This window comes from Paramisgurnus dabryanus, chromosome 3, assembly GCF_030506205.2.
Source record: "Paramisgurnus dabryanus chromosome 3, PD_genome_1.1, whole genome shotgun sequence".
NCBI lineage: Eukaryota > Metazoa > Chordata > Actinopteri > Cypriniformes > Cobitidae > Paramisgurnus > Paramisgurnus dabryanus.
The window spans coordinates 16,553,194-16,581,122 of record NC_133339.1 but is presented as its reverse complement, the minus strand read 5'-3'; the positions used below and the strand labels follow the sequence as shown (position 1 = coordinate 16,581,122).

Here is a 27,929-nt window from a genome sequence, read left to right as displayed (position 1 = left end):
TTCGATTTGTTATCGCGATACTACGATGTCATTCGCCGATCCATCTGCGCAGCGTCGCAAGAAGTCGATCACAACAAACTATTTACTATTAAGGAGTGAAATGTCTTCATGTTAAGTTTTTAACATTATATCCCACTATATTTCTGAATAATATTTTAAATCAAACCTATAAAACATGCATATAAATACTTTAAGCGCCATTCAATATAATAAAAAATATTTTTAAGAATAGAAAGTGTCTGATTTTAAACTGTTTATTGAAAAACTATTTCAATTAAAAAAGAATCACATTTGTTCTCACAATCACAGTGGGTTACAGTAGTTCTGATGTTGTACAGTATTGTTTGCTGGCATTGGTTGATGTGTGTTGTGTAGATGTAACAGATGGACACGCACGTGACACTAGCAGAATAATGCACTGAAATACATCAGTGATTAAAGATTACAACCACACAGAGCTCTAGAAAATAATTCACTAGCTTGAGATAAAATAAAGTCATATAAAACAAACAAACAGAGTTCACATTATACATTTTATGAGGTATATTATCAGTATATAACTAATATGCTTATTAACACTCCTTACAATAATCCAAGATAAAAGATAAACTCAAAAAATTTGGGGTCTCATTTATAAAGCCTGCGCACACACAAAACAGGGCTGGAAACGTGCGTACACCAGTTCCCACACAAGGGTTGTGATCTATAAAAACAAACCTTATGGGAAAATGGGCTTGCAGGGTGAGATCTGAGGATGATTCATGTACGCACACTTGCAGGTGATCTGTGATTTATAAAGGGAACATTACTTTGTTTTATAAGTCTTAATATTTTTTGGTGTATGCCATTTTTGGCTTTTGTGCGTACGTAGACTTTTAGGATTTTATGATGATCCAGAAGATCTCCTCGTCCTCATCTACTGGATCCTGTCCTGCTCCAGCCACACCACTGCTCTCTGCTGGTTAATTATGGTACTGCGGATGACGGTCAGAAGATCATCTGTGCTGGTCCATGTGTTCGGCTCAACGGTACTGAACATCAGAGGAAGAGTCTCTAACTGCAGCTCCTCCATCTGACAGACCTCCATCACCTCCTCCTCCCTACATCCTGATAACAGCTTCCTAACAGACAGACAGAGAAGGTGGGTTTATTGGGGTTTAAATGTTCAAATGTGTTTAAAATGAGTCTTCCAGAGCCAATCCTGTACATCTGTGGCTGAATGAATATCCAGCTGAGACAGATTGAGAACTTCAGATATTATAGATCAGCTCATGCACACCTGAATTTTCTGCCCTTCTTGTCTTTAGGTTTGATGTAGATGATGATGGGATAGACGCCTTGCTTCAGTAGATTCTCTACACTGCTCAAACCCAGAGGAAGCAGACAGTGTTTCTCCTGAACAAACACACACATGAGGTTTAACACAAATCTGACTCTCATTATGACAGTGTGCTTGTTTGCGTGTGTTTACCTGGTTAATGATCTCCTGAATACTCTGTAGTTTGATTCCCATGGGTTGATCTGAGGAGTCTAACAGGAAAACACTTTGATCCTCACACATGCACTCCTCCAGTGGCTCTGCACAAAATATGTCAATTCCTTCATGAAGTCAACTGAATTTTCAATAACCTTCATAATGTGGCTTATTTAAAAAGTAAGGGGGCGTGCACACCAAAGCGTTTATGCTGGCAGCCGGATTATGTTTTCAAAAACACCAGCAACTGATAGTTGAAAAATATTACATTTTGGACAAACGCTAAGCTCGTCAATGTCACTTCTCACTCAGCCGTCCAATCACAGTGGAGGAGGGGTGGGATAAATATCATTGTCGTTCAATGACTGATAAACAAAGCAGAAGTGTCATAGCAAACCAAAGCGCTTAGCTGAAAAAATGCTTGCAAGCGCTCACAGTCGGCATTTAAACCATAGATATATATAAAGGCTAGATGTCTTGCCCACGCTGCTGGCCAATTGAGTGGAACGTCAGCATTTGGCGGCCATCTTACCACAGGCAGCTCACTCATTCGTAGCATTGAGTTTTAATGGAGCATGTACTTTTAAATGACCATAACTTGCTTAATTTTCTACCGATTTTCAAACGATTTGGTTTGTTATAAACGTCAAAGATGTACCTATAACACTGCATACTTGTACAAAAAAAATCATGAAACATGTTAAAGCATTCAGAATTATAGCCACGTTAATAACGTTTGTAAGAAACCAAACTGTTTGAAAATTGGTAGAAAATTGAGCAAGTTATGGTCATTTAAAAGTACCCGCATCATTAAAACACAATGCTACAAGTTAGCAAGTTGCCTGTGGTAAGATGGCCGCCAGGTGATGACGTTAGAGACTCCGCTGTAACACATCTAGCGTTTATACATATCTATGGTTTAAACGCTTTGGTGTGCACGCCCCCTAAGGCAGGACTTATTTGAAAAGTAGGCGTGTCTTGTCTGAAGGGAATTATGGGGGATTTACTATAGTAAAACATCAGCAGCATACACTTCTAAACACCTCTTTAATCAAACTGTTATTTGCTATCAACATTAACATTCTAACACTGTATAAATTAATTGTGAAAAAACAGAATAAAGTGCTATAAAAGCAGAGGGCGGGGCTTATGGGGGTCACACCTGGCTGGCAGGTGTTAAAGTCCAGACCGGATTCAGCAGGCTGTAGGAGTCTCTCGATGATCCCACGGGACAAAATACAAGGAGAGAAAATCACTGGACGCTTACTGGACACATGAGTTAACTGAACCAGACTGTAGGGAATCAACTGCTCTTCATGACCTGAGACACACACAACACACATATAACACAAATGTACTATTGGCACCTGAGGCTTACAATCTGTCTGATTGGTTGTCTTACGGGTACTAAGTGTGTACAGCACCGGAGGGGACGAGCCAATCGCACGATAGTTTGATGCAACCGCTTTGATCAGCCGAACACGATCAGGATTTTTCTTAGTAAACTGAACACAAATAAACACACAAAACAACTCAGTGTGTATTAGTGAGAGAGAGAGAGAGAGAGAGAGAGAGAGAGAGAGAGAGAGAGAGAGAGAGAGAGAGAGAGAGAGAGAGACTCACTTTTATCCTGTATTGATTCTGTTCCAGTGCCATTGTGCGGAGTCTCACTAACAGAAGCTGTTGAGCCCTGAGTGAATTAAAATATTTACATTCAGAGATGATTTGTGTGATCTTTATGTGTGCAGTTGCTTCTCATATAAGTCAGCGTTTAAAGTCCCTGTAAAGAAGAAGTTGCGATTGACCTCTGTATTGTGACGTATTACCCAGAACAATGTAATATCACACGAGGGCGTGGCTTGTGTTTCCCACTTTTAATTGATTGGATATAGAAACGTAGACGTACACAGCAAACGTGAATTTAATGATTTGCGCGAGTACAATGCAAAGACACAAATAGATGCATATCTGAGCGAGACAATGGGAATGATGCAAATCAGGTGGTGCAATTGCCGCGAACACATGCTATTTGCCTCAATCAAGCGCGTCTTCTGTGCAAGTTGAAATAATTCACCTGAACCCAACATTCAATCCAGTAATATTGAGCGAGGAACAGAATGTAAATACATGCTTCGCGTTTGGTGTGTACGCAGCATTATTCAGAAATGGAACACGCAGCAGACTGACAGCTGGAGGGGGCGGAGTTAACAGAAGTACATTTTGATAATCAAAGATTAAGTTTTTTGTGGGCACATAATAAAAGATGCACAAGGATAAATGTTTATAATGAATATTGCAATATTACACTATAAATATTGAATAATCGTCATGGGGACTTTAAAGGCAGAACAAACCTCTGATGAGTTACAGCAAGTATTTAGTGTCAATTGATGATTTATTCATTTGTTTAAAACCATGTCACATTCATAAAAAATTGTGGTTTGGCTGGGTTGGTATATGTGGTTTACCGGACATGAATAGTGTATAATGACATGTTTACTATGCTGTAAACATGGTTTACAGGGACACAAGAAGTGTCTTAATAATCATACAGGTTTTTGTGTTGTTTGGGGTTAATGACTGGGGTAGGTTAGGGAAAGAGAATATACAGTTTGTACAGTAAAAAATGCATTGCATCTATGTAACTGTCCCCATACCACATATGTGACCGATCACGGAAAGTAGAGACACAAGTTGAATCTGGAGCATTTTGAGTTATTCACAGATTCTGAAAGTGTTGTCTTTAAGCTTTCCAACGATGTGTAACACATGGAAATCTGATAAGATTTGGAGAAGTTGTGGCCATTTGAATGTAGGAACTCAAAAAACCTCAAAGCGGAGAAAAATAGAGACTGAAAGCTACACTTCTCTCCAGCTGGAAGTGACAATAGGGCTCATTTACATCTCATTTAGGACTTTTTACCTTTGTGTTGATCACAAGTCGAATCCAGTCTGTTTCAGATGTGTGCATCATCCAATGATAATTTTTGTCCACAAATGCGTATAATCCGTGAAATATAGATATATAGTCTATTGTTTACATCAGATTTCACATAAACGTCTGGTAATAGAATATAATATACAATCTGAGGACTATTTTCATAGTAACACTGCATATGAGATTATACTCCGGTAATTAACGTTCCGTTAAACACATGAACCCGCCTTCAAAGTTTGCATTTAAAATAGGGAGGTAGTATAATAGATAATCTAAACAGTGCCGTCGAAAACATGACGTCCTTTAGGGATGTAACCAATCGCTCGCTTGTTCCTCCATCAGCCAATGACTTCATGGAAAATATTGATAAAAAAAGATTGAAAAAAGTGATTTGTTTTAATGTAAAAAGAAAGTTTCCGAAAAATGTAGAAAATAAAGAACTTTTAATAATATTTTTTTTGTAAGAAAAATAAAATTTGCTGTTGTTTTTATAATCGTGTGCACGGGGCACTGAAGTCACATGACTGCAGTGACGCGGCAGATGTACGACGCTGCTCAGAGATGTATAGTAACGAAGTAGAACTACTTCACTACTGTACTTAAGTACTAAAAGACAGTATCTGTACTCTACTGAAGTATTATTTTTTCTCCTACTTCCACTTTTACTTCAGTACATTTTTTCTTTGAGTTTAATACTTTTACTCCAATACATTTTTTATGTGCTGCATAGTTACTCGTTACTCTCAAATGTTACGAATCATGGTCACATGGTGGTCTGAACCAATTGGAGATAGTGAAGTGCGACCCCTCCCTCCCTCTCACTCACAAATATGAGCCGGGGTTGTGGACAAATGTGAAGCGAAGAGAGAACCAAAGTGCGCGAGAAAGACAGAGAGAGAGAGAATGCGCAAGAAAGGGCGAGTGTGCGCGAAAGAAGGAAACCTAAATTCAATGAAACACCTTGTACCTTTACCTATTACCATTTTATCGACAAATATTTCATTAATTCTGAATTCTCTATCGCCATATCAGTTAAATTAATCTGAATTATCTGAACATTCATGTCCTTGTACTCCTGCTACAGCCAAAGGAATTGTGAGTGTCCTTTAGCTTAAACATTTGAAATAATATAAACAATATTATATTCAAACTTTTGACTGTTTTCTTTAATAACTACATTACACAATACTTGTACTTTTACTTTCAGTACTTGAGTAGTATATTTTAAAACAAACTACTTGCAATACTTAAGTACAGAGCATGTTTAATACTTTAGTACTTCCACTTAAGTGCTGTGCTTAAAGAGCACTTCAACTTCTACTCAAGTCACTTTTTTGATAGAGCACTTGTACTTTTACTCAAGTCTGGGTCGCTAGTACTTTATACATCTCTGACGCTGCTGACTGTTATCTGTTGCACCCCAGCTTTTAATTTTTGTTTTGTGCACCTGAGCTTCGTTTACAGTCTGGGGAGATGCACGCTTTTAGTTTGAAAAAATAAAACTTAGCAAACATGTTTGAGGATAACAGGCCAGCCGCGTCACTACAGTCACGTGACTTAACGCTCGAGCCGGAAGAGAAGACAATGCTGAATAAAGTTGTAATTCTTGCTATTTTTGAATCAAAATGTATTTTCGATGCTTCAACACATTCAAGCTGACCCACTGATATCACATGGACTACTTTGATGATGTTTTTATTACCTCTCTGGACATGGAAACTGTGTTGTTTTATATAACTTATAATAATCAGACAAGGCGCGATAGCTTCTTTTACATCTTTACTTCACAACTCCATAAGCACAACAAACCCCTCCCTTACCCGAGGCTTCTGCCCATGCTCACAACTGCTGTGGCATGCTGGGTAATGGAGTTCTTAACATATTGTACTCATAACATCACATCTTTCCCCCTATAAAGAAATGAAAGGTACCCTATAAAACAAACCATCTTAAAGTGCTCTTAGTCATTTATAGACATATAAACTTAAATTTTTAATTTTTTAACTGTATGAAACTTTACTTGTAAACAACTATTACAATTGAAACCTTTTTTTTTTATATATATATATATATATATATATATATATATATATATATATATTAACATAAGGGTCCATATTGATCCTTTGTTCTGCAAAACAAACGAGAGAGTTATTAGCAACACTCAATCAACCTCTGAGGTGGCTGAACATGTCTCTTAGGTCTAGCCTGTCTTTCAGCAGCTGGCGACTTTGACAGTTTGGAAGGTGTCGCAACAGGTGGTGATGCCGACACTGCTGTCAGGCAACTGTCAGGTAGCTCTGTCGATTCACCCGTGTCCTGCTGGACAATCTCCTGAGCTGTAGTGTCCTTTACAGTTGGCTGTAGTTGAAGATCCGTGCGGTTCCTCCTTAGAGACAGTCCATTCTCCATCTGGATCCTGTAGGAGCGTGGAGCAACTTCCTCCTCCACCTGTCCCTTTTGTCTACAGGTGCCTGTAGAAATGTCCCTGAGACGCACCATGTCACCAGGCTTCAACATTGGCAGGTGTTTTGTTGTTTGATTATACAGCTTTCTTTGTTTTGCTTTTTGCTCCTCCTTTACTTTTCTGACTTTGTATGCACTTTTGGGCGTAAGCAAGTCCTCATTTACTGGTAGGTTTGAACGAATGCGTCTACCCATCAGCATTTGAGCTGGTGATAGTCCGTTCTGTAGAGGTGCACTCCTATAGATCAATAAACTTTTCTGAAAGTCGTCTCTATCCTGTGCTTTTTTCATCATCGTTTTTACTGTTTTCACAGAGCTTTCCACCAAGCCATTGGACTTTGGATAAGTTGGACTCGACATCAGGTGTTGAAACCCCCATTCTTTGGCAAAGGCAGCAAGCTGGAAAACTGGGGCCCATTGTCCGAAAACAGTTCACATGGGACGCCATGTCTGGCGAAGATGGTCTTGAGGTAGCTGATGACTGCCTTGCTTGATGTTGACTGCAGCACTCCAACTTCTGGGTAGTTTGAAAAGTAGTCGGTGACCACTATGTAACTCTTTCCATCACAGTCAAGTAGGTCAGTTCCAACCTTATAGTAAGGTCTGTGGGGCACCGGATGAGTCATAAACGGCTCAGCTTGTTGTTTTGGCCTGTGGATGCGACAAAGTTCACATGACGCTGTTGTCTGGCTGATATCTTGGTTGATTCTAGGCCAGTACATTACTTCTCTTACCCGTCGTTTACACTTGACTTCTCCGAGGTGGCCTTCGTGTATCTTTTGAAGCATTTGTTTACAGTTCCAGTAGTCTTGTATTTTCGTGGGGCAATCCTTTTTGTTTTTGGGCCACCCTGTCTGTACTGTGCGCTTGAGTTCTTTCATCGTTTCGTCTGCATTTGTCTCTCTCCGTATTTGTTCTGTTCTGTCAGCTGTTACTGGCAGAGACGTCACAATCATGTCCACATATGCCTGTATTTCTACAGTTTTTTCACTGTCCGCACGTTTCCTCCTTATCCACTGCCCTAGACAAGGTGTCGGCGGTGTACATGTATTTTCCTTGAGTGTATATGATGTGCACATCATATTTTTGCAGCCTAATTAGCATGCGCTGTATCCGTACGGGACAGTCATTCAGAGGTTTGGACATGATGGACACCAGAGGTTTGTGGTCAGTTTCTACTTCAAAAGCTTGACCATAGACGTATTGGTGAAAGCGTTCACATGCATACATGCTCGCTAACAGCTCCTTCTCAATTTGAGCGTATCTGGACTCAGCGCTTGTCAAGGCCCTGGATGCATAGGCGACAGGTAGCCACTGCTCGTCGTGTTGCTGCAGTAGCACCGCTCCAAGGCCGTACTGCGACGCATCTGCTGAGATCCTTGTTCTCTTCTCTGGGTCGTAAAACTTGAGCACTGGCTCCTGTGTCAGGGTCTCTTTCAGTTTCACAAAACTTTGTTCCTGCTCATGGGACCAGATCCATTCATTCTTTTGTTCCAGAAGACTCCTTAAAGGTGCTGACAGCGCTGAGAGCTGTGGGACAAACTTGGCAAGATAGGTGACCATTCCTAGAAAACGTCTGACCTCATCTTTGTTGTTTGGTCTTTCCATGTTGTTGATTGCTGACGTTTTTCTCGGGTCGGGCTTCACTCCCTCTTCACTGACAACATCTCCCACAAAGGTAAGTGTTTTCACTCCAAACTCACATTTGTCTTTGTTAAGCTTCAGATTCACTTCCCTTGTCTTATCTAGCACTTTTCTCAGTCTTTCGTCGTGTACTTCTCGATTCGACCCCCAGACTATGATGTCATCCATCATTGTTTCTACTCCTGGTATGTGCTCGAAGATCATATAAATAGTCTTATGGTAGACTTCAGGTGCTGATAAGATACCGTACGGCAGACGAAGAAACCTGTACCTGCCCTCAGGTGTGTTAAACGTGCACAGCTTGGAACTCTCCTCGTCCAGCCTCAGCTGCCAGAAACCTGACGAAGTGTCTAATTTGCTGAACCATTTAGCTCCTGCGAACTGTGCCATGATTTCTTCTCTGGTCTGTAACTTAAAGTGTTCTCTTTTGATTGCCTTGTTTAAGTCCCTTGGGTCCAAGCACGTTCTCAGAGCACCGTTTTTCTTTTGCAGGATAACCAGCGAGCTGACCCATTCAGTTGGCTCATCTATTTTCTGGATGACCTTTAATTTTTCCATACGCGCTAGTTCCTCTTTCAGTTTTTCACGCAATGCAAAAGGAATTTTCCTACAAGGATGCACAATAGGAGAGACACTTTTTTCCACACATATTTTGTGTTCTCCAGGAAGACATCCAAGTCCTTCGAAACAGTCTTTATACTCTTCCATGAGTGAATCATGATCATTTGCAGTATCTGATGATGTCACTACAAACACTCTTTTGACCAGATTGAGCTTTGTACAGGTCTTTAGTCCCAGGATTGGTTGTGCAATCGTATCCACGATCAGTAGCAGTGCTCTTATCTGTTGGCCTCTGTGTTTGAAGGTTGCCATGCATCCGCCTTTAACAGGAACGCGTTCTCCAGTGTATCCTGTCACCTTTGTTTTTTTAGGATGTATTTTGCTTTTCACCTTCAATGTTTTGTAATCTTCAAATGATAACAGGTTTACGTGGGCACCTGTATCTAACTTGAATGGTATTATCGTCTCATTCACTTCGACTGGCACAATCCATTCCTCTTTTTCCTTTGTGTGAGCCTGCAACACATCCACAATGAACTCCTCATCATCATCCTCTTCCTCATCAATTGCGTGAACTCTCTGTTTAAAAGCTGATTTGCAACATCTTGCATAATGGTTGCTTTTTCCACAGTTGTTACAGGATTTTCCAAATGCAGGACATGATTTTGGCTTGTGGCTGCCTCCACATTTACCACACTTAAACTCTGTAGATTTCTCCTTCCGATCTTTTTGTTTGGTAAATGTTTTCTTTTTTCTTTGTTCTTTATTTACTGCATGCACTGTTGCTGCTCTACACATACTGACACACTTATCTAATGTCAGCCCAGTCTCTCTAAGCAGTCTTTCTCTGAGTGCATTGTCCACTGTGCCACAAACGATCCTGTCTCTCACTAGTGAATCTCTCAGGGTGGCAAATTCACATGTTTTGCTTAGTGTGTGAAGCTTTGCTAAGTACTGATCAAAAGGTACTCCTTGCTTTTGGTCATGGGTGAAAAATTTGTACCTCTCAAATGTCACGTTCTGACTAGGCACAAAATACTCTTCAAACTTTGCCATTAGCTCTGCTAAAGTCAGATTAGCTTCATCCAGCTGAAACCTATTATATATGTCTAAAGCATCTTCTCCCATAACATGCAAAAGGATGTGAGCTTTCAGTTTTTCATCCTCACCTCCTGCTCCGCGGGACTTCCCCAGCACTCTCCTGTTGCTGGTTGTCCTCCGATTCGGGCACAGAATCCTCTTCTATTTGTTCGCTCTGTCCATCGTCACAGTTTCACTTCCAGTTTCACTTCCACTGCCACTTGTAGCCATCACACGCCATAGCAAACTTTTTTAGCATGTTGCTTTATTAGCCCGTTACACTTACGCAATCGGAATTTTTTTTCTTCTCTTTTCGTGGCTCTCCCAGGGCAAATCTTCCTTCCGTTGTTGCTCACGGCCACTTCTGACACCATGTGTTGTTTTATATAACTTATAATAATCAGACAAGGCGCGATAGCTTCTTTTACATCTTTACTTCACAACTCCATAAGCACAAAAAAACCCTCCCTTACCCGAGGCTTCTGCCCATGCTCACAACTGCTGTGGCATGCTGGGTAATGGAGTTCTTAACATATTGTACTCATAACATCACAGAAACCGCACATAGATTTTCAATGAAGAGGACAGAAAGCTCTCGGACTAAATCTAACGTTAAAACATCTTAAACTGTGTTCCGAAGATGAACGGATGTCTTCCGAGTTTAGAACGACGTAAGGGTGAGTCATTAATGACATTATTTTCAGTTTTGGGTGAACTATCCCTATTAAGGAGCCACACTGAACGAACTCAGAAGGTCGCGAGAACACAGAACGCACTTGTGAGAATTGAGATGTGTGCAATCTTTCTGTTGGTCACGTGACCTCCCCAGATTTCAGCGCGCAAGTCTGCACTCAGATGCATCCTCGATATCAAGAACACATCCGGGTATTTTCATGCGTCCTCTGTACTTGTGTTCTTGAGAATTGAAATTGAACTTCGACGGTTCATGATGACGTAGAGCAAGAACCTAAGGACGCAAGATCGCTGAAGAACGCATATTGAGAAACAGCCAATGAGGCTCACCGCTACACGCTAGATTCTGCAAAAAAATGAAAATCACAATTTTTTTTTTTAAATCACAATAATAAAAAAAAGTTCTTTCTCATTATCTCGAAAGTTGTGCTGCCGACTTGTGTCACTGATTTCCGTGATGGGTCACATATGCCAACGTGTGTCTGTGTTAGTGTGTGTGTGTGTGTCGTACCTGTTGTAGTTAGGCACTGCTCCGGCCTGTAGTGGTTTGGCTGTTTGTTTGTCCAAGCGGACGCAGCGCCACTGATATTTGCCGTTGTAACGTGTGTCAGTGACATGCAACACATCATCACAGTGAACCCTGAGACACGGGGGGTCACCATGGGACGAGAGGTCAAGGTTCACACGCACATAGAAAGAGTCAGCACCAGTGAAGTCAGGAGACAAGAGTTCAGCTGTTAAATCACTGTATTCTGACAGACAGACAGACAGACAGAAAACTGATATCAGTGCAGGACTGACAATAAAATCATTATTCAAATAACATCAAGACTTTTATAATACTGTGTGTGTGCGTGTGTGTGTGTGTGTGTGTGTGTTAACTCACTCTGTTGATTGTGTGTGTGTTTCAGTGAGTCTGGTTCTGTCCACCACTGCAGAGAGAAATGAGCCACTTCACCGGTACACTGATTTAGAAGAACACGACCTCCTCCACAAAACACCTGATCCAGCTGATACACAAACACACACAGACGCACACATGTTAAAGTGTCTCGATGTGGTTCTCATTGAAATATTATTAAACTCTGTCTCTCTCTCTCACCTCCAGTAACTCACTGCCTTCTCTCAGACCACACAGCGCTGCACATGAGTCTGATTTCACGCTCTGTACAAATATACCCGTCCTGTTACCGCCCACAATAGTGATGTCATTAGCCAGACTGATGCTTTTAGGTGAAGAGGACACCAAAGGAGATAACCTGAGACAGAAATGAATGTACAGCTAGAAATCAATGTAATAAATGCATAAATATAAATGTAATGATGAATGTGTTTTAATAAGGGGTTTCTGGTCCACATAAAGTTTTGACAGTAAATCAAACACAAACATTGCAATTAAAATATGTTTCAATAGGACACACGTTACCCCAGTGAGGATGATGATGGTTTGGTGGGAAGGGGAGGAGGCACAGTGATCAGGTCAGGAGGAAAGAGTTGAGACGGCAGGGAACTCCATGAACTCCACAACTCTGAATCCTCTATAACACACAAACACACAAATGAACAATTATAAAACAATCATATCAGGAGACAGACAGTTAAACAGACAGACAGACTGAGAGATAGACACCTGTGTTTGGCTCATTCTCATCACTCCTCCAAGAGTTTAAATCAAACCTGCAAACAGTAAGACATCGTCAGAGACATCGGTCAGTAAAACAAGAGATTGTGATAGTGTCACTATATTACCAATATAACACATGAAATACAAATATAAAAAACACAAGATTGCGTTCAAGTATTACTACTGTTATTAAATGAATTTTATTATAATGTCAATATGTTCTCAATGTTATATATTTCTATATCTGTGTCGTGTGTTTGTGTCGTACTCAATGTTTTCTCTGCGGTGGATAGAGTTCATGCAGGGAGGAAATGGAAATGTAGAGAGTCTGTTAATGTCTTTCTCTGTGTTACACTCCTACACAAAACAACACAACATCAACACAACACAACACTCAGTTCTTACTATAATAAATGACTTTAATAATGATTATATTTGAGTTTAAAGTGTGTGAGACTCACTGGTGTCAGCAGATTGTCCTCTAAATTTGAATAAGAGTCTGTGATAAAATACACAACACTATTCATCACAACAACAATTACAGAATCACACAAATGCACAAACGCACGCACGCACACACGCTCTGTTAACTTACCTTCACTGATTTGACCTCCAGAGGACGACTGTGAAAGCACAATAAAAAACTTAGAGGCCCAATACAAAAACCCAACACCGAAGATTGTGTGTATGTGTGTGTGTGTGTGTGTTTGTGTGTCTATCTGTGTGTGTTGGGAATTCTGACCTTCCTCTGATCTCCGCGTGTGTGTAGATTGGGGCTCAAATCTCCAGAACAACAGGGCCCAAAACACTGATCCTCACTGAACAATGACAGATGAGACTGCACACATGTGAACACACAATATTTTACACTGCACACATGTGAACACACAATATTTTACACTGCACACATGTGAACACACAATATTTTACACTGCACACATGTGAGCATGTGAAAGTTGTGTGAGTTTATTTCATCAATTGCGCTGAAATATCAGAGAAAGCTCTTACTACACGTATAAAACACTGCACTGCAAAAAATGACTTTCTTACTAAAAATATCTAAAAACTCTTAAATTAAGATGTATTTTCTTAATGTGTAAAATGACCTAAGAAAATAAGTGTATAGTTAAAAAAAATATATACAATTTAAGCAAATTTGTGCTTAAAACAGGCAAAAATAATAATAATAATATCTGCCAATGGAATAAGAAACATTTTCTTGAATTAAGTAGTTAAGAAAATATGAACTTATTTTAAGAAAAATTTTCTTATTCCATTGGCCGATTTTTTTGCTCGTTTTAAGCACAGATTTCCTTAAAGTTTATATTTTTTGTCTAAAAACTAGACTTGTATTTTCTTGATAAACAAAATGACCCAAGAAAACATCTTGATTTAAGAATTTTTAGACATTTTTGCTGAAGACAAGACAAAAATACTAAGTAAGAAAGTCATTTATTTCAGTATGTGCAGCATGTTTACTAGCAACCAGTGTTAGGAAAAGTTCATTTTAAAAGTAATGCATTAAAATATTAAGTTACTCACAAAAAAAGTAACTAATTGTGTTACTTAGTTACTTTTCGTGGAAAGTAATGCTTATGTTACTTTTTAGTTACTTTGCATTCTTTTTGCATTCTTGATCTCTTTTAGGCCTTGCAGGTGTTTTTATGACTGAAAAGTTCTGCATTCAGAAATTGCATATTTCCATTGCAAAAATGTCAAGGTTTGGCCTGTCATCTCAGTTTCTGACTCAAACTGTTTCCACACAGGCGTTTACGCATGGAGTGCATAATGTAACTATGTTTAGTTTAATTCAGTACATCATTTTTTTATTGAATTAATTAAACTAAAAAAGTAACTTGCATTACTTTTTTAAAAAAGTAACTCAAATATTAATGTGTACATTTATGAAGTAATGTGTACTCGTTACTTCAGAAAAGTAATATTATTACGTAATGCATGTTAATTTTAATGCGTTACCCCCAACACTGCTAACAACACAAGCAGCGGACTCTGACATAATATTAGTTCATGCAATTTAAACACTCTATTTATCCCGCTTGCGTTTAAACGACACAGATCACCCCAGTGGATAAGAGACAGATTTAAACAGCAGGTGTAAATGTGTCTCTCTCGTCAACTTGTGATCAGATGGACTGAAACGCATCTTAAGAGCAGGTGTAAACAGGGCTTATGTGTCGCTGCTGCTGCATACATACACAGTTCAGACAGGTGGCGCTCTGATCTCTCTTCTCTTGATTTCTCTCCGTCTCTCTCTGCAGCTGCTCCAAATTGCTCTGCAGCTCTGCAATACGTTTGCGCAGACGATTTTTATCCAAGAGACAGTCAGTAAACTCCAGCTGCAGGCTGTCACGACTGCGCAAAGCCTGACAAACAAACACACAAACGCACACACACTTAAAATGGATGCCACACAACACAGTTGAGAAGAATGAGTGTATGTTTGTGTGTTACCTGATCTCTCTCTCTCTCCAGCTCCATGATCTGATTGAAGTATGAAACACCTCGTCTCTGCTCCGTCTCCCAGTCCAGCTGTAAAGTCCTGACCCGCAACTGCAACTGTTCACACTGAGACGACAGCTACACACAAACATGCAACTTATGTAACAGAATATCATTATATATGTTTAATTGTTTAAATGTGTTGTATTTTATTGTGTGTTTCTATCAGTGTTTAGTGTAATGGATTGACTGTGAGAGATGCGTGAGGTGTTTTAATGATTATAGAGCAGTAAAACCTTTAAAAATGACTGTAAAGAATGTGAAGTAAAGCATGATTTGACTGATTGATGAGTCTGTGAATTTGAGCTGTTTAACAGGTCTCACTATATTCATGACCTGACAGGTATATAATCACACCTGTACACACAGAAATCACTCAATGTTCAGGGATATTTAACTCTTTGCCTGCCATTGATGAGTTAACTTGTTAATTAAGAGAAAAAGCTTTCCTGTCAATGATGAGTTTTTACATCAATCCATATTTCCTCTATTATGCACTAGGTGTCGCTCTTACCCAACTTATAAAACACTAAAGCATCCACTGATCCAAAAACAGTAAAAAGTCTGTGTATGTTTTCATCATTGCTCTGAATCTGATCTCTAACTAAAGTCATTTACAAAAATGAAATTATCTCAACTTTTTGCTCAAAATTTGGTATTTCTGAAGAAACCTACCCACATTTTAGATGTTATGAAAAGAGGGGAATGAATGTGTACACTGTAAAAAAAATCCGTAGAAATTACAATGTTATTGCAGCTGGGTTGCCGGTAATTTACCGTAGATTTACATTTATGTTATTTACTGGCAAGAGTTTGTTCAAAGTTAAATAAATTTTAAATATTAACAAGTCTTTATCTTTACAGAATAAAACTATACAATAACAGCCTCATGCAAAGCATTCTGGGAACCAGAAATCATCATCAACCTTTTTCTGTTTTTTGCTTCAGATTTTGTTTCCCAGATGTTTTGCTTGATGCTGTTTTTTTATTTTTACTCTGTAAAGACAAAGACTTGTAAACGTTTAATGTTCATTTAACTTTGAACAAAATATTGCCAGTAAATAACATAAATTTAAATCTACGGTAAATTACCGGCAACCCAGCTGCAATTTCTACAGATTTTTTTTACAGTGTAGGTTGAAACTTTTTGTTGATTGAAAGCAGAGGGTCTGTTCTTTCATTTGATATATTTGTGTGTTTATATATGAAGAGTTTCGTTGCAAAATGAGATAACTCCGTTATGAAGTTATGAAGGTTTAAATCAAAACAAACCAACTGCAGCTGAATTGATATTAATTGAAATTCACAACCAAAAACGAGTTATCTCGTTTTGCAATAAAACTCTTCATATTTAAAGAAGAACATTTTTTGGAAGGCATTACACTTTTGTGAAAATCATAAAAATGCAGGCGCTGGCTGGAAACTTTTTAAAAACGCTGGCAGGGAAATTGTTAAAATACTTTGAATATCTACTGTGATTGATTTTGTGAACCTGTGTAATGTTTATTTTCTGTGATTTTTTTACTACACAAGTACAACAGACGTACACACACGCACGCACACACACACCTTTTCTCTCTGAGCCTCTGAGCTCTCCAGCTCCCCCTGCAGACAAGCAATAGTACTGCACAACTCCTGTCTCTGCTCAGCGGCTTCTCTCCGATCCTGCTGGAGAATATCCAACAGAGCCTAAAAACACACGCACACACACACGCGCACACACGCACGCACGCACGCACGCACACACACACACACACACACACAAAAACAGACAGACACACACAGTAAATCAGAGGAAACACTCATCACACAGCTATCTGAAAGGGACACATTATGCAAAAGTCACTTTTACACACATCCGCCCTATAATAACAAAATGATCACACTCCTTTTTTTAAACCTCGGTAAAACTTTAAACTCATCTTCTTAGCAATGTGACATCACATTGCTTAAGCCCCACCTACAATTGCTGCCAGACTCTGCCGTATTGTGTGTGTGTAGCAGCAATTGATTTTACTCTGGATTGCTTTGCAAAAGGTCAACACAATTCAATAGTTTATTCTGAAAGATGGGTCTATGCCAGCTGTTTGTGATCCAACTCCATATCAAAGATAAGTGTTGCACTTTGTATTATGTGAATATTTGCACATCACTTTTGTAAATGTGTTTGTTAGCTCATTGTATTGTTGTTGTTGCTGAAGTCATCTCAAACTGTATCTACAGAAATCAGATCTGTTTTAACAGTAAGCGCTGACTGTCTCTTCTATTAAGCGGGCGTGGTCACAGATATTCTGTATATGGAGATCGCAACCTTGGTTAATTTACCAAAAACATGAACGGTCATCTGTGGGGTATTTGAGCTGAAACTACACAAACTCATTCTGAGCACACATGAGACTTTTATTACATCTTGTAAAAATGTGATTCTGACCTGACTTCCTGTGATACATTTTCTGTTCGTCACAGAAGGTAGGGGTGTGTCCTCCTGGCCTTTGGGGGTGTGGTCACACACCTCACGGCTCACCTGATGGGTCAGCGAGGGGGCAGAGACGCCATCTCCTGTTTTCTCTGCTTCCTGCAATCTCTTTCTGAGCTGTTCCACCTGAAAATGACATCACATGGCCACGCCCAGTATGAGATTAAAATAAACACCCTGTGTGCGTGTTTCTGTGTGTGTGATTGTGTTTGTGTGTGTGTTTATGTGTGTGTGTGTGTGTGTGTGTGTGCGTGTGTTTGTGTACCTCAGTAAGCAGTTCTCTCTCATGTGCCGCAGATTTTCGTTGCTCCTCTAACACTCGTGAATATTTCACAGTCTGATCCAAAAGTCTCTCCTTCAGTAAACCCAACTCACGACTACCAGACTCCCAATCCTGCCTTAACCTGACACAACACACATATTTTCATTAATTGAATGTCTTTTACACCAAATCAGGGGTCTTTGACGTTTTTTGGGGTAGGGACCTCTTAGATGAGAGAGGCATGGAGCAGGGACCTTTGATAGTAAATGTGTAAAACAGAGATATTAAAGTAAGCAGTAAGGGACAAGAAGCTGCTTTATCATATTAGGCACAATGTAAATCAGCAGAACTATTGACCAATCAGAATCAAGGACTGGAACTATGTGTTTTATAAATAGAAAAAAACCATACTGTCACATAGCCATACTATGTGAAGACAGTAAATTAACACTATTATGTTTGCTTTTGTTGTACATCCATCATTTTATGTGTATTATTTTTATTGTTAAAGTAGTTTTTTTTTAATTATTTTAAGGTATTTGCAGTGTAATACATTTTCATTTTACTGTGATTGGTTTCTATTATATTTCTATATTCTATAAACTATATTCTATAGTTTTGTTTATCAGTCGTTGAACAATGCGCCGGATGGTTGTTGATATTTGTCCAGCCCTTCCTCCAATATGATTGGACGGCCGAGTGAGAAGTGACATTGACGACCTGAGCGATTCACTCATAGTCGGCGTTCAGCGCGGACAACACCCAGATTGTTTCCATTGGAAACAATTGAAAACATATGCAGGCCGCCGGCGTAAACGTCTTTGTGTGCACGCTTACACAGGGGGCGTAGGCGTTAACGCTTCCCATTTACTTTTAATGTGTGTCGTCATGCGTTGCCGAACTGAATTGTGGATCCGTTGGCGCCGCGTCAGTGCCGTTGCTCGCGGCAGAAGTTTAACATTTCTTAACTTTTCAAGCAGCAACACGTGCAACAGCCAATCAGATCGCCTTATGCAAATAACCCAGGCAAAGCCAGTCAATTATGTTTATGGGACACCAGAGAATGTGTTGCAGCCACTGTGATTGGCTGTTGGTCACGCTCCAGACAAGCCTTCCATCAAGCGTTAACGATTACGCCCTGTGTGAATGTACCGTGAGTCTTCAGATATTTTTTTCTGCAGGCTAAAATTGCACCTTTAATAAACATACGCGCACTTAAAAGGTACATTGATTCTAAAATGTTGTTCATGTTTTACATTAAAAAAAAAATAATGCTTGGGATTAAACATTATTTAGTGGACCCGCTTGTGGGTTGAAGACTAATGAGCTAATGATAATATCCCCTAAAACTGTGTTTGGGTATGTCCATGTCTGTCTTTGTTGCATGTTTGTGTGTGTTTGTGATCACCTCTCCTGTTGTATTCTGTCCTGTCGTAGCTCTTGTGCTTTCCGTTCGGCTCGACTGCGCTCCTCCTCGGCCATACGGCAGCGCTGGGACAAACGCCGTTCACACAAACGACTGCCGCGCAACTGCTCACGCAACTTACGAACCTCAACCAGCAGAAACTGAGTTAAACCTTCTGGACCCTCTTCATCTACAACATACAGACACACAAACAGAGACACAAAACAACAATCTGAGTCAAACCCTCTGAACCCTCTTCATCAACAGAATACACATTTTATATCCGGTTAATGACTTTTTTACTATTCCACTAAGCGTAACAGAAATATGGCATGCCATTAGATTTAAAGACAAATATGATTTGACCTTCAAATAAGTTATAACCAAACCTGTACACACTCACACCTATCCTTACGCGCACACACACACACACACACACACACACACACACACACACACACACACACACACACACACACACACACACACACACACACACACACACACACACACACACACACACACACACACACCTACCTAACATGATGGAGCAGCGTTGTGTAGCTTTTTCTCCTGTCAGTTGTGTGTATTGCTCAGGATGGTAAAACTCCAGTGACTCCATGAAGGCCTGTAAACCACGCTGACCACGACCCCTCAGGATGTCCAATAAACGACCTGTATCAAACATACATCAACCAATCAAATCACTTTATAGTTATTAGGATATGCTAGCTGACCAATCACATCACACATTTTTTATTATCTACATTTTAGTTCACCATCAAGGTAGAATTAGCAGGGCCCAAAACCATACATTTTAGGAACAGGTATTGTATGTGCAGCGGGTTTAAAAATCATCTTTGTATGCCTTTTCGCTAATATCACCCACAACCCCTTGAGCTATAGAAGATGTTTCTCCTGATCCTCAATTCTTTTCATTTTTATTAATTATTAATATTCTTAATGAATAAATGTATCTCATGTCAGTTCAATTGAAAACATATTTCTCTAAAACACATTTACATATTTATAGATATTTTAGTATTCTTGTGAGTGCTCGAGCAGCGTGTGAATTGTATGGTGTTCTCACCAGCTTTGCTGATTCTCATTGGAAACTGACTGGAATTCAGCACCTCATCTTCATCCTGCTCATCTATAACTTTACATTGCCGCAGGTACGGCGTCAGTTTCGCTGGGTTTAAAATGCAAGTGAGTTTGTGTCTGACTCCTTCCACTCGCTCCCACAGCTCCTCATGTTTCTCGTCCTCCTCCGACGCTGCTGGACTCCCATCTCCCAATGGCCATTCACCTGTGCAGACACATAGAACAGATTCATATGTCAAAAGAAATAACTCTGTCTGCATCCTCCTTGACTGCCTATGTCCTCTCTGTCAGCCTGTGTCTGCCCGCGCTCTCTGTGTCTGCCTGCACTCTCTGTGTCTGCCTGCGCTCTCTGTGTCTGCCTGCGCTCTCTGTGTCTGCCTGCGCTCTCTGTGTCTGCCTGCGCTCTCTGTGTCTGCCTGCGCTCTCTGTGTCTGCCTGCGCTCTCTGTGTCTGCCCGCACTCTCTGTGTCTGCCTGCGCTCTCTGTGTCTGCCTGCGCTCTCTGTCTGCCTGCGCTCTCTGTGTCTGCCTGCGCTCTCTGTGTCTGCCTGCGCTCTCTGTGTCTGCCTGCGCTCTCTGTGTCTGCCTGCGCTCTCTGTGTCTGCCTGCGCTCTCTGTGTCTGCCTGCGCTCTCTGTCTGCCTGTGTCCTCTGCTTCTGTCTGCGCTCTCTACTTCTGTCTGCGCTCTCTGCATCTGCCTGTGTCCTCTGTGAGTGCCTGTGCTCTGTGTCTGCCCGCACGCTCTGTCTGCCTGCGCTCTCTGTGTCTGCCTGCGCTCTCTGTGTCTGCCTGCGCTCTCTGTGTCTGCCTGCGCTCTCTGTGTCTGCCTGCGCTCTCTGTCTGCCTGCGCTCTCTGTGTCTGCCTGCGCTCTCTGTCTGCCTGCGCTCTCTGTGTCTGCCTGCGCTCTCTGTGTCTGCCTGCGCTCTCTGTCTGCCTGTGTCCTCTGCTCTGCCTGCGCTCTCTACTTCTGTCTGCGCTCTCTGCATCTGCCTGTGTCCTCTGTGAGTGCCTGTGCTCTCTGTGTCTGCCTGCGCTCTCTGTCTGCCTGTGTCCTCTGCTTCTGCCTGCACTCTCTACGTCTGTCTGCGCTCTCTGCATCTGCCTGTGTCCTCTGTGAGTGCCTGTGCTCTGTGTGTCTGCCCGCACTCTCTGTCTGCCTGTGCCCTCTGCTTCTTTCTGCACTCTCTGTGTCTGCCTGCGCTCTGCATCTGCCTGTGTCTATGTTATATGTGTCTGCCTGTGCTCTTTGTGTCTGTTTTTCCATGTCCGCTGTGTTGGCCTGTATGAATCTCTTACTTTATCTGCTGCAGTGTGTGTGTGTTGCATTATAAATCTGCTATTAACACAGATGTAAACATTTCACTGAATGAGGGTCAAAAAATCTACTGGTGAAATATCAGCAGAAAAAGAGACAGCTGCTATCTCACTGCTTAAGAATGCAGACAGTACCATGCAGAACAAACCACCAGAGAGAGTTTAAACAGCTCGATTAGATCTGATCGCCTCTCAGAGAAAAGAGATGGAGGACGATGTTGACTAACAGTACACGTCTAAAATATAAAATATATGTGAAAAGAATATATCTGATTTTTAGTAGAACTGAAAAATTTGATGAGAAATTTGAGTGATTACAATTTCTAACTTTGGTACCCACGAGAATCTAAGTACAATCTGAGATGTTAATGAGATCCTAAAACAATTAAGTAAAAAACCTAAGCAGAGCATGTGTGTGTATCAGTTATATAAGGGGTCTCTGTGGATCTACAGTATTTGTGCTGTGTGCAGGCAGGTCCAAACACATGCTGGAATCTCAATGAATGGATCACGCTAAAGGAATTCCTCATCATACACACTACACTCACATCAACACACACGCATATCAAAACACACATTCTGCCATCCATGTTTTGTAGGGAATCTCTATAGACGTAATGGTTTTTATACTGTACAAACTTTATATTCTATTCCCTTCCCCAAACTCAAACCCTAACCCAACCATTCTGCTATTTCAGCAGAATTAATGGGGACATCAAAATTTTCACAAAGTGATCAATACCAGGAACCATACATACATGTTTAAATTTTGTGGCATCAAAAATGCATAGCAGTTTTTAAATATAGCTTAAAGAGGAGTATCTGATGTTACTTGGAGTTATTCAAATGTATTTCTTATTAAATAATGTAATACGATATACTCCATTTCAAATTATATTATGAACATAGTCTAGTATGGAGTACACACATTTTGTAAATAATAAAATAATGGAAAATGTATGTTATGTTATGTTTCCTGATAATGTTTACTAGAGGAAGCATGTTTAAAGAGGAAGAATGTATACTGTAACAAACATCAACACACACAACACTAACATTAACACCAATACAAGGGTACACTTCATTAAAACTCAAAATACAAATCAAATCCTTCATCAGATTAAGTATTGAAGAAGGTGAAATGTGTATCAGAAGTGAATAAATGAAATGTCTTACCACTCATGATTCGATCCTGATCAACAGAAGAGAAAACAAGAGTCATCAGACACTGGAAAAAAACTTGAGTTTGATCTTTACACACCTACAATAAACCACTTCTGTTCACTGCCATACCTACCTACCCCTCTCTCTCTCTCTCTCTCTCTCACGCTTCTCTCTCTTACTCGCTCTCTCTTACTCTCTTACTTACCCTTAACTCAATGTCAAAAACACAGAGTAGTATTACACACACAGGTAGTCTTATCTTAGCTTCATAAACTATAGTGTAATGCATGAATTAGTTTCTGTATCTTGAGTCATAATTAAAGTGAGAGAAACTCATTGTTTTGTGTCATGTGGGCTGATGTTAATATTTAACAAACATCCGGTATGATTACTCACATTCCTGGCAGGTTTTTGAAGTGCTGTGACTTGTCTTAAAGGTCCCGTTCTTCCTGATACCATTCAAACTTTAGTTAGTGTGTAATTTGCTATAATAGCATAAATAATACCTTTAAATGATAAAGCTCAAAGTTCTTTACCAGAATTTCCCTTTCAATTTCCCTTTCAAAGCCTACAGTGAACAGCTGGTTTGGACTACAGTCCTCTACTTTCTGCTTTAATGACGTCAATATGAGTTTTTGACTAAACTCCACCCACAGGAATACGTCAGTCACCAGCTTTGGCTCAAACGGCTCTGCTAAGTTAAGCTGATATCGAATCACAAAACACTAAACAAACTACACAATCAGAACTCGTTATGTATTTCTGACGGAGGGACTTCATAGAACATGGAAGATACCAGCCTGTTTTGAGGACAGTGAAAACAGCGGTTAGATAAGTCAATTGTGTGAAAAATACCGTGTTTTTTACACGTGAAACATGAACACATGTTATATTGCGCACTGTTAACACAATCAAAGCTTCAAAAACACAGAAAGAACGGCACCTTTAACATTCAGACTCACAGTCATTGTATGTGTTTTAACACTAGAGGACGCTGCACACAATCTGTCTTAATCAGCTCCTTTGATTGTGAATCAGTTAATGGTGTACACAGGCACTGGTTAAAGACACATCACACTAATAACTTATTTTCCACTGACGTAAAACATCAGCCCTAATAATTCATGATGTTTATTAAGTTGGCTCATTCGAGAGCTTCAAAAAAGGTCATGGGATTTCTGATTAGGGAACATAGAGAGCCGGTACGCTCCCAGGTGTTTGCAGTGTATTATAGGAATTTTTAGGGAACTAAAGTTTCACTAAAAGGATTTTGCAGTTGAGATGGCCTACCTGATCACTACCCTGACTACTGAATAAGAGATCTGACTGAGACACAGCTATAAATCTGACCAATGGAAAACAGTCTTAAAGTGGCAATCTGGAAAATTTTATTGATAGACAGGAAGTCATTGAGAGACGACATGAAAGTACAGGGTGTAGAAAGGGGTATGGGATCGGCAAAGGACCTCGAGCTGGGATTCAAACTCGGGTCGCCGGAAGTGCATTTGCACCATGTCAGAGCACTGTCCACTACACCATCGGCTCCGACATAATTATGATTTATAATTTGAGCCGTCGGGTCGGTTTCCCCCCCAAAAAATACGAACATCATTCGTATTTGCGTGTTGATTTCACATCTGTACACAATGAAGAGGTATTTCATTGTTAAAAACAAAGTTATTTTGTGTATTTGGTTTAATACAATGTGTTTGCGTGGTTTACGGTTTAAAAAAACTTTATTTTCAACATACCGTACAATTTTGTAGCTCCAGATTCCCCTCTCTTCCTGAAACTCATCGATTTGAAAAGCTCTGTGTCCCTGATTGGCCAGCTGTACGTCGTGATTGGCCTGAATCCCTCTGACATCAGCCGGAAATGTGATGCTCGTTACCATGTTTGAATGATTCGCTCACAATGCAACGCTAACAGGAGTTAACTGACAGAATGAGTCCAAAGTTGGAGGAATAATGATAATGTCGGTCTTTACTACATCACCAATCCCAGGAAGTAAACTGTATCCTCTAACCGTGTGTTTGTTTTAGTCCAAGAAAGAGATTTACGTTAGAGACGATGGGCCCTATTTTAACGATCTGAAACGCAAGTGCGAAGCGCAACGTGCAAGTGAGTTTGTGGGCGGATCTTGGGCGCTGTTGCTATTTTCCCGGCGTGAGAAATAACTTTTGCACCTTGCGCAAATCAATAAGGGGTTGGTCTGAAGTAGGTTCATTATTCATAGGTGTGGTTTGGGCGTAACGTCAAATAAACCAATCAGAACGCTATCCAACATTCCTTTTAAACGCAAGGGCGCAAGTTCCATGGGGGGTTGCTATTATTATGACGGATTTACCAGGCGCACGCCAGGAGCGGTTCACAGCCGAGGAGACCCACGTTCTTGTAAGAGCAGTCAAAGACAGAGAAGTTGTTTTGTATGGGGATAGGAGAAACCCGCCCAAATCAGCGTAGGTGAAACAGGCGTGAGAGGAAATAGCCACAGTCTCATCAGCTGCCATCCCCAGGACGTTGCGCCAAGCGCTACAATGATGTCAGGAGACGGGGGAATCCCAAGCTTGCCAGCATAAATCGGGCACGCTGTGTAACGGGAGGTGGATCTGCCTCTACACATGACCTGACGCCAGCAGAGGACATCGCTGCGTCCACCCTCACCGCTGAAAGGGTTTGGGGGCTTTGAAATCGAACCCAAGAAACGCAAGCAAGATCCAACCCCAAAGTACACTTACAAATCAAGGTCACATACATTAAGGTTTCTTATGAAAACATTTTAATTATTATTTACATAAAATAAACGTAATACAGCCACACAACAAACTTATGAAAATATTTTAATCGTTATTTGCATGAGAATTTTTTAACGCAGCCACACAATAAATAAAAACTATCACCACAATGCTCACCACTATGATTCCCCTTATCTCATGTATTAATATTTTTAAGTGTAACAATTTATGATTTGCAAAAATAACTGTTGCATCTGTGTAGATTAGATAAGCAAAGTGTATGCGCGTTGTGCACGCCAGTGGGGAACCTTCAGGGCCTTCTACGCCTTCAGAGAAGGCCTTAAAAAATTTATAAAAAGATTTTTTATAAATAAATAATAAATAATATAGTATTCAATAAAAATATGTTTTTACATTTTTAAATTTCTATTTAATTCAATTTAATACAATACATGTAATATATTTTCTCTCATCTATGTTCTAACGTTAAGCTTACTGTCAGGTTCATGTCATGAAAACATCTAATCCAATCAGAATCGTCTGTCTCTATTAAGGCCCGGTTATCTGGCTCATTCATTGGTTAGGACTTCATGAATCCCAGGGAAGGCCAAGCTATGTGTTTTGGTGTGGAGAGTGACGGGCAAATTGACCAATCACGTTTTGATTTCAAGTGGGCGGGTAAAAAACAAAGCATTGTAAGCCTTCATGAAGTCCTAAGCATGCAACAAACTGGATGCGAGCTGCTGTAAAACACCAAAAACGAAGATCATAGACCGTTAATATTAATACAGTCTAATGGCCCGAAACTCTGCGGTGAGAGTGGTTGAGGTAAATGGCGGAAAACGTGATTGACGTTGTGGCTAGCTTGATAGGGGTGAGGTAAAAACGAAATTACTTAAGCGCGTACTCGTGAAGAGCACTGCCGGGAGAAGCGCGTGCAGAGGAGAATGACGCGAACACGAGAAAAATAATGGGTTTAATTATACTTTTACTTCCTGACAGTTTCACTTGTTACGTGAGGATAGTAATGACTGACAGACGACGCCGAATTACATACAATATAATTTCCTAACTAAATCTGAGAGAATGCGAAAACATACAAATATTTTTTTCCACCATATACCCGATGGGCAGGGCGGAGATACATTTTTCGACATGAATTCGCTATAGCCCCGGGACCTCGGGGCTCGGGTTAGCGATTTTGCGAGCCCTGGATATCTTATAACAACAGTTATAAGCCACAAGGAGGTGCACTGAGAACGCTGGATGGTATATTTCCCCTTATGAAAAGACTAACAAGGTATCCTACAGCTAAATATATATTTCCAAAAAATTAAAAAATAAATTAAAGAACATAATTTAAGCTTGTTAAATGCAAATTTACAGAGCCCCTGTCATTACAGAGCAGCAGAGTCTGTATTTGTGTTTATCAGTTAGATTAAAGTAATTTTAAACTTTAAAACTGCATTTAAAGGCAGACAATGCCCATTCTGTAATTTAACTTTGCGTGCTCAGAATTTTTACACGTTCATTGTATGATTTAACGAAATACGAATAGTTATGGATGTAGAGGCATTTGCACTTCATTGCATATTTTGAAGGCCCAGCTGAAGTACCCACGGTTCGCCACTGGTGCACGCTATACATTATGGTCAAGCATGCGCCCTTAAAATAGCATAATGAACAACGCGCCACTGACTTTAAACTTTTTTTTTCTGGTCAGTGGCGCAATTGTTTTTTGAAACTGCAAAATAGCATCAGGGATGGTTTGCGCCGGAACACGCCTCTTTTTTTGCGCTGAACCGCCCAGGGAGCGCAAGTTCATTTCCTAGTTTGCCGACGTGCGTCTGTGGAGAGAAAAACCCGCTGTGCGCCGGTGCAAAATACGAATGATACATGCGTCACTGACAAACTCAATTGCGCTGGGTGCAAGATAGGGCCCGATAAGTCACATCATCGTTTACTTTGAGGTTTGTACCTTTTACATTTCGTTAACTGAAACACTCTTACACACTTCAGTCGTCCCCCCATAGGCTTGGCGGCACATCCGCCATGTGGATGGGTAAAACTAGTTATCTAATATGGGTTTAGATCTGTAGTTTTTGGATGTACTAGGATGTACTTCTGTCATGTTTATGTATAATGACAGATCATTTCTGATACGGTGATCATAGACATCAGATTTATCAGCGCAGAGTAGCAGGGCGAACATTACTCCACAAATAACTGCAAAGTTAAGTTTTAAACAGAGATGGCGATAGAGAGACCAGAGTTACAGACTGCAGCTTTAAACATCCTGTGGTGTGCTTTGCTGCGTTTCAAGTTGTGAATTATTTAGTTGTGTTATTCTGTTGTGTGTTTTGTGTATCGTGACTTACATTTAGGTGTGGATTTCCACAGCACTTTGATGTTTTAAAGTGAAAGAGACTTGACTCTTCTCAGACAGTGACATTGGTCAAGTTTTCCATC

General features: G+C 40.3%; 1 protein-coding gene across 2 annotated transcripts; it reads right to left on the bottom strand.

Annotated features, from left to right (window-relative positions):
* Positions 1 to 240: 240 nt before the first annotated feature.
* LOC135769094 (caspase recruitment domain-containing protein 10) lies at positions 241 to 27,854 on the bottom strand. 2 transcript variants are annotated; one of them, XM_065278450.2, is made up of 25 exons: positions 27,839 to 27,854; positions 22,738 to 22,753; positions 20,234 to 20,452; positions 19,681 to 19,818; positions 19,147 to 19,333; positions 17,742 to 17,880; positions 17,432 to 17,602; positions 16,570 to 16,689; positions 14,953 to 15,078; positions 14,697 to 14,864; positions 13,223 to 13,318; positions 13,076 to 13,103; positions 12,942 to 12,979; positions 12,749 to 12,837; positions 12,487 to 12,533; positions 12,283 to 12,394; positions 11,959 to 12,115; positions 11,743 to 11,866; positions 11,368 to 11,608; positions 3,098 to 3,164; positions 2,877 to 2,979; positions 2,637 to 2,795; positions 1,472 to 1,578; positions 1,280 to 1,395; positions 241 to 1,121 (listed from the first exon to the last, which is right to left on the bottom strand). In XM_065278450.2, the coding sequence occupies exons 2-25, from the start codon at positions 22,742 to 22,744 to the stop codon at positions 917 to 919; spliced, it is 2,964 nt and encodes a 987-aa protein (XP_065134522.1). In that variant the 5' UTR covers positions 22,745 to 22,753; positions 27,839 to 27,854; the 3' UTR covers positions 241 to 916. The 2 variants fall into 2 exon arrangements, with proteins under 2 accessions (XP_065134522.1, XP_065134521.1); XM_065278449.1 differs by lacking the exon at positions 27,839 to 27,854 and having other exon boundaries at positions 22,738 to 22,892.
* Between the last annotated feature and the right edge of the window lie 75 nt (positions 27,855 to 27,929).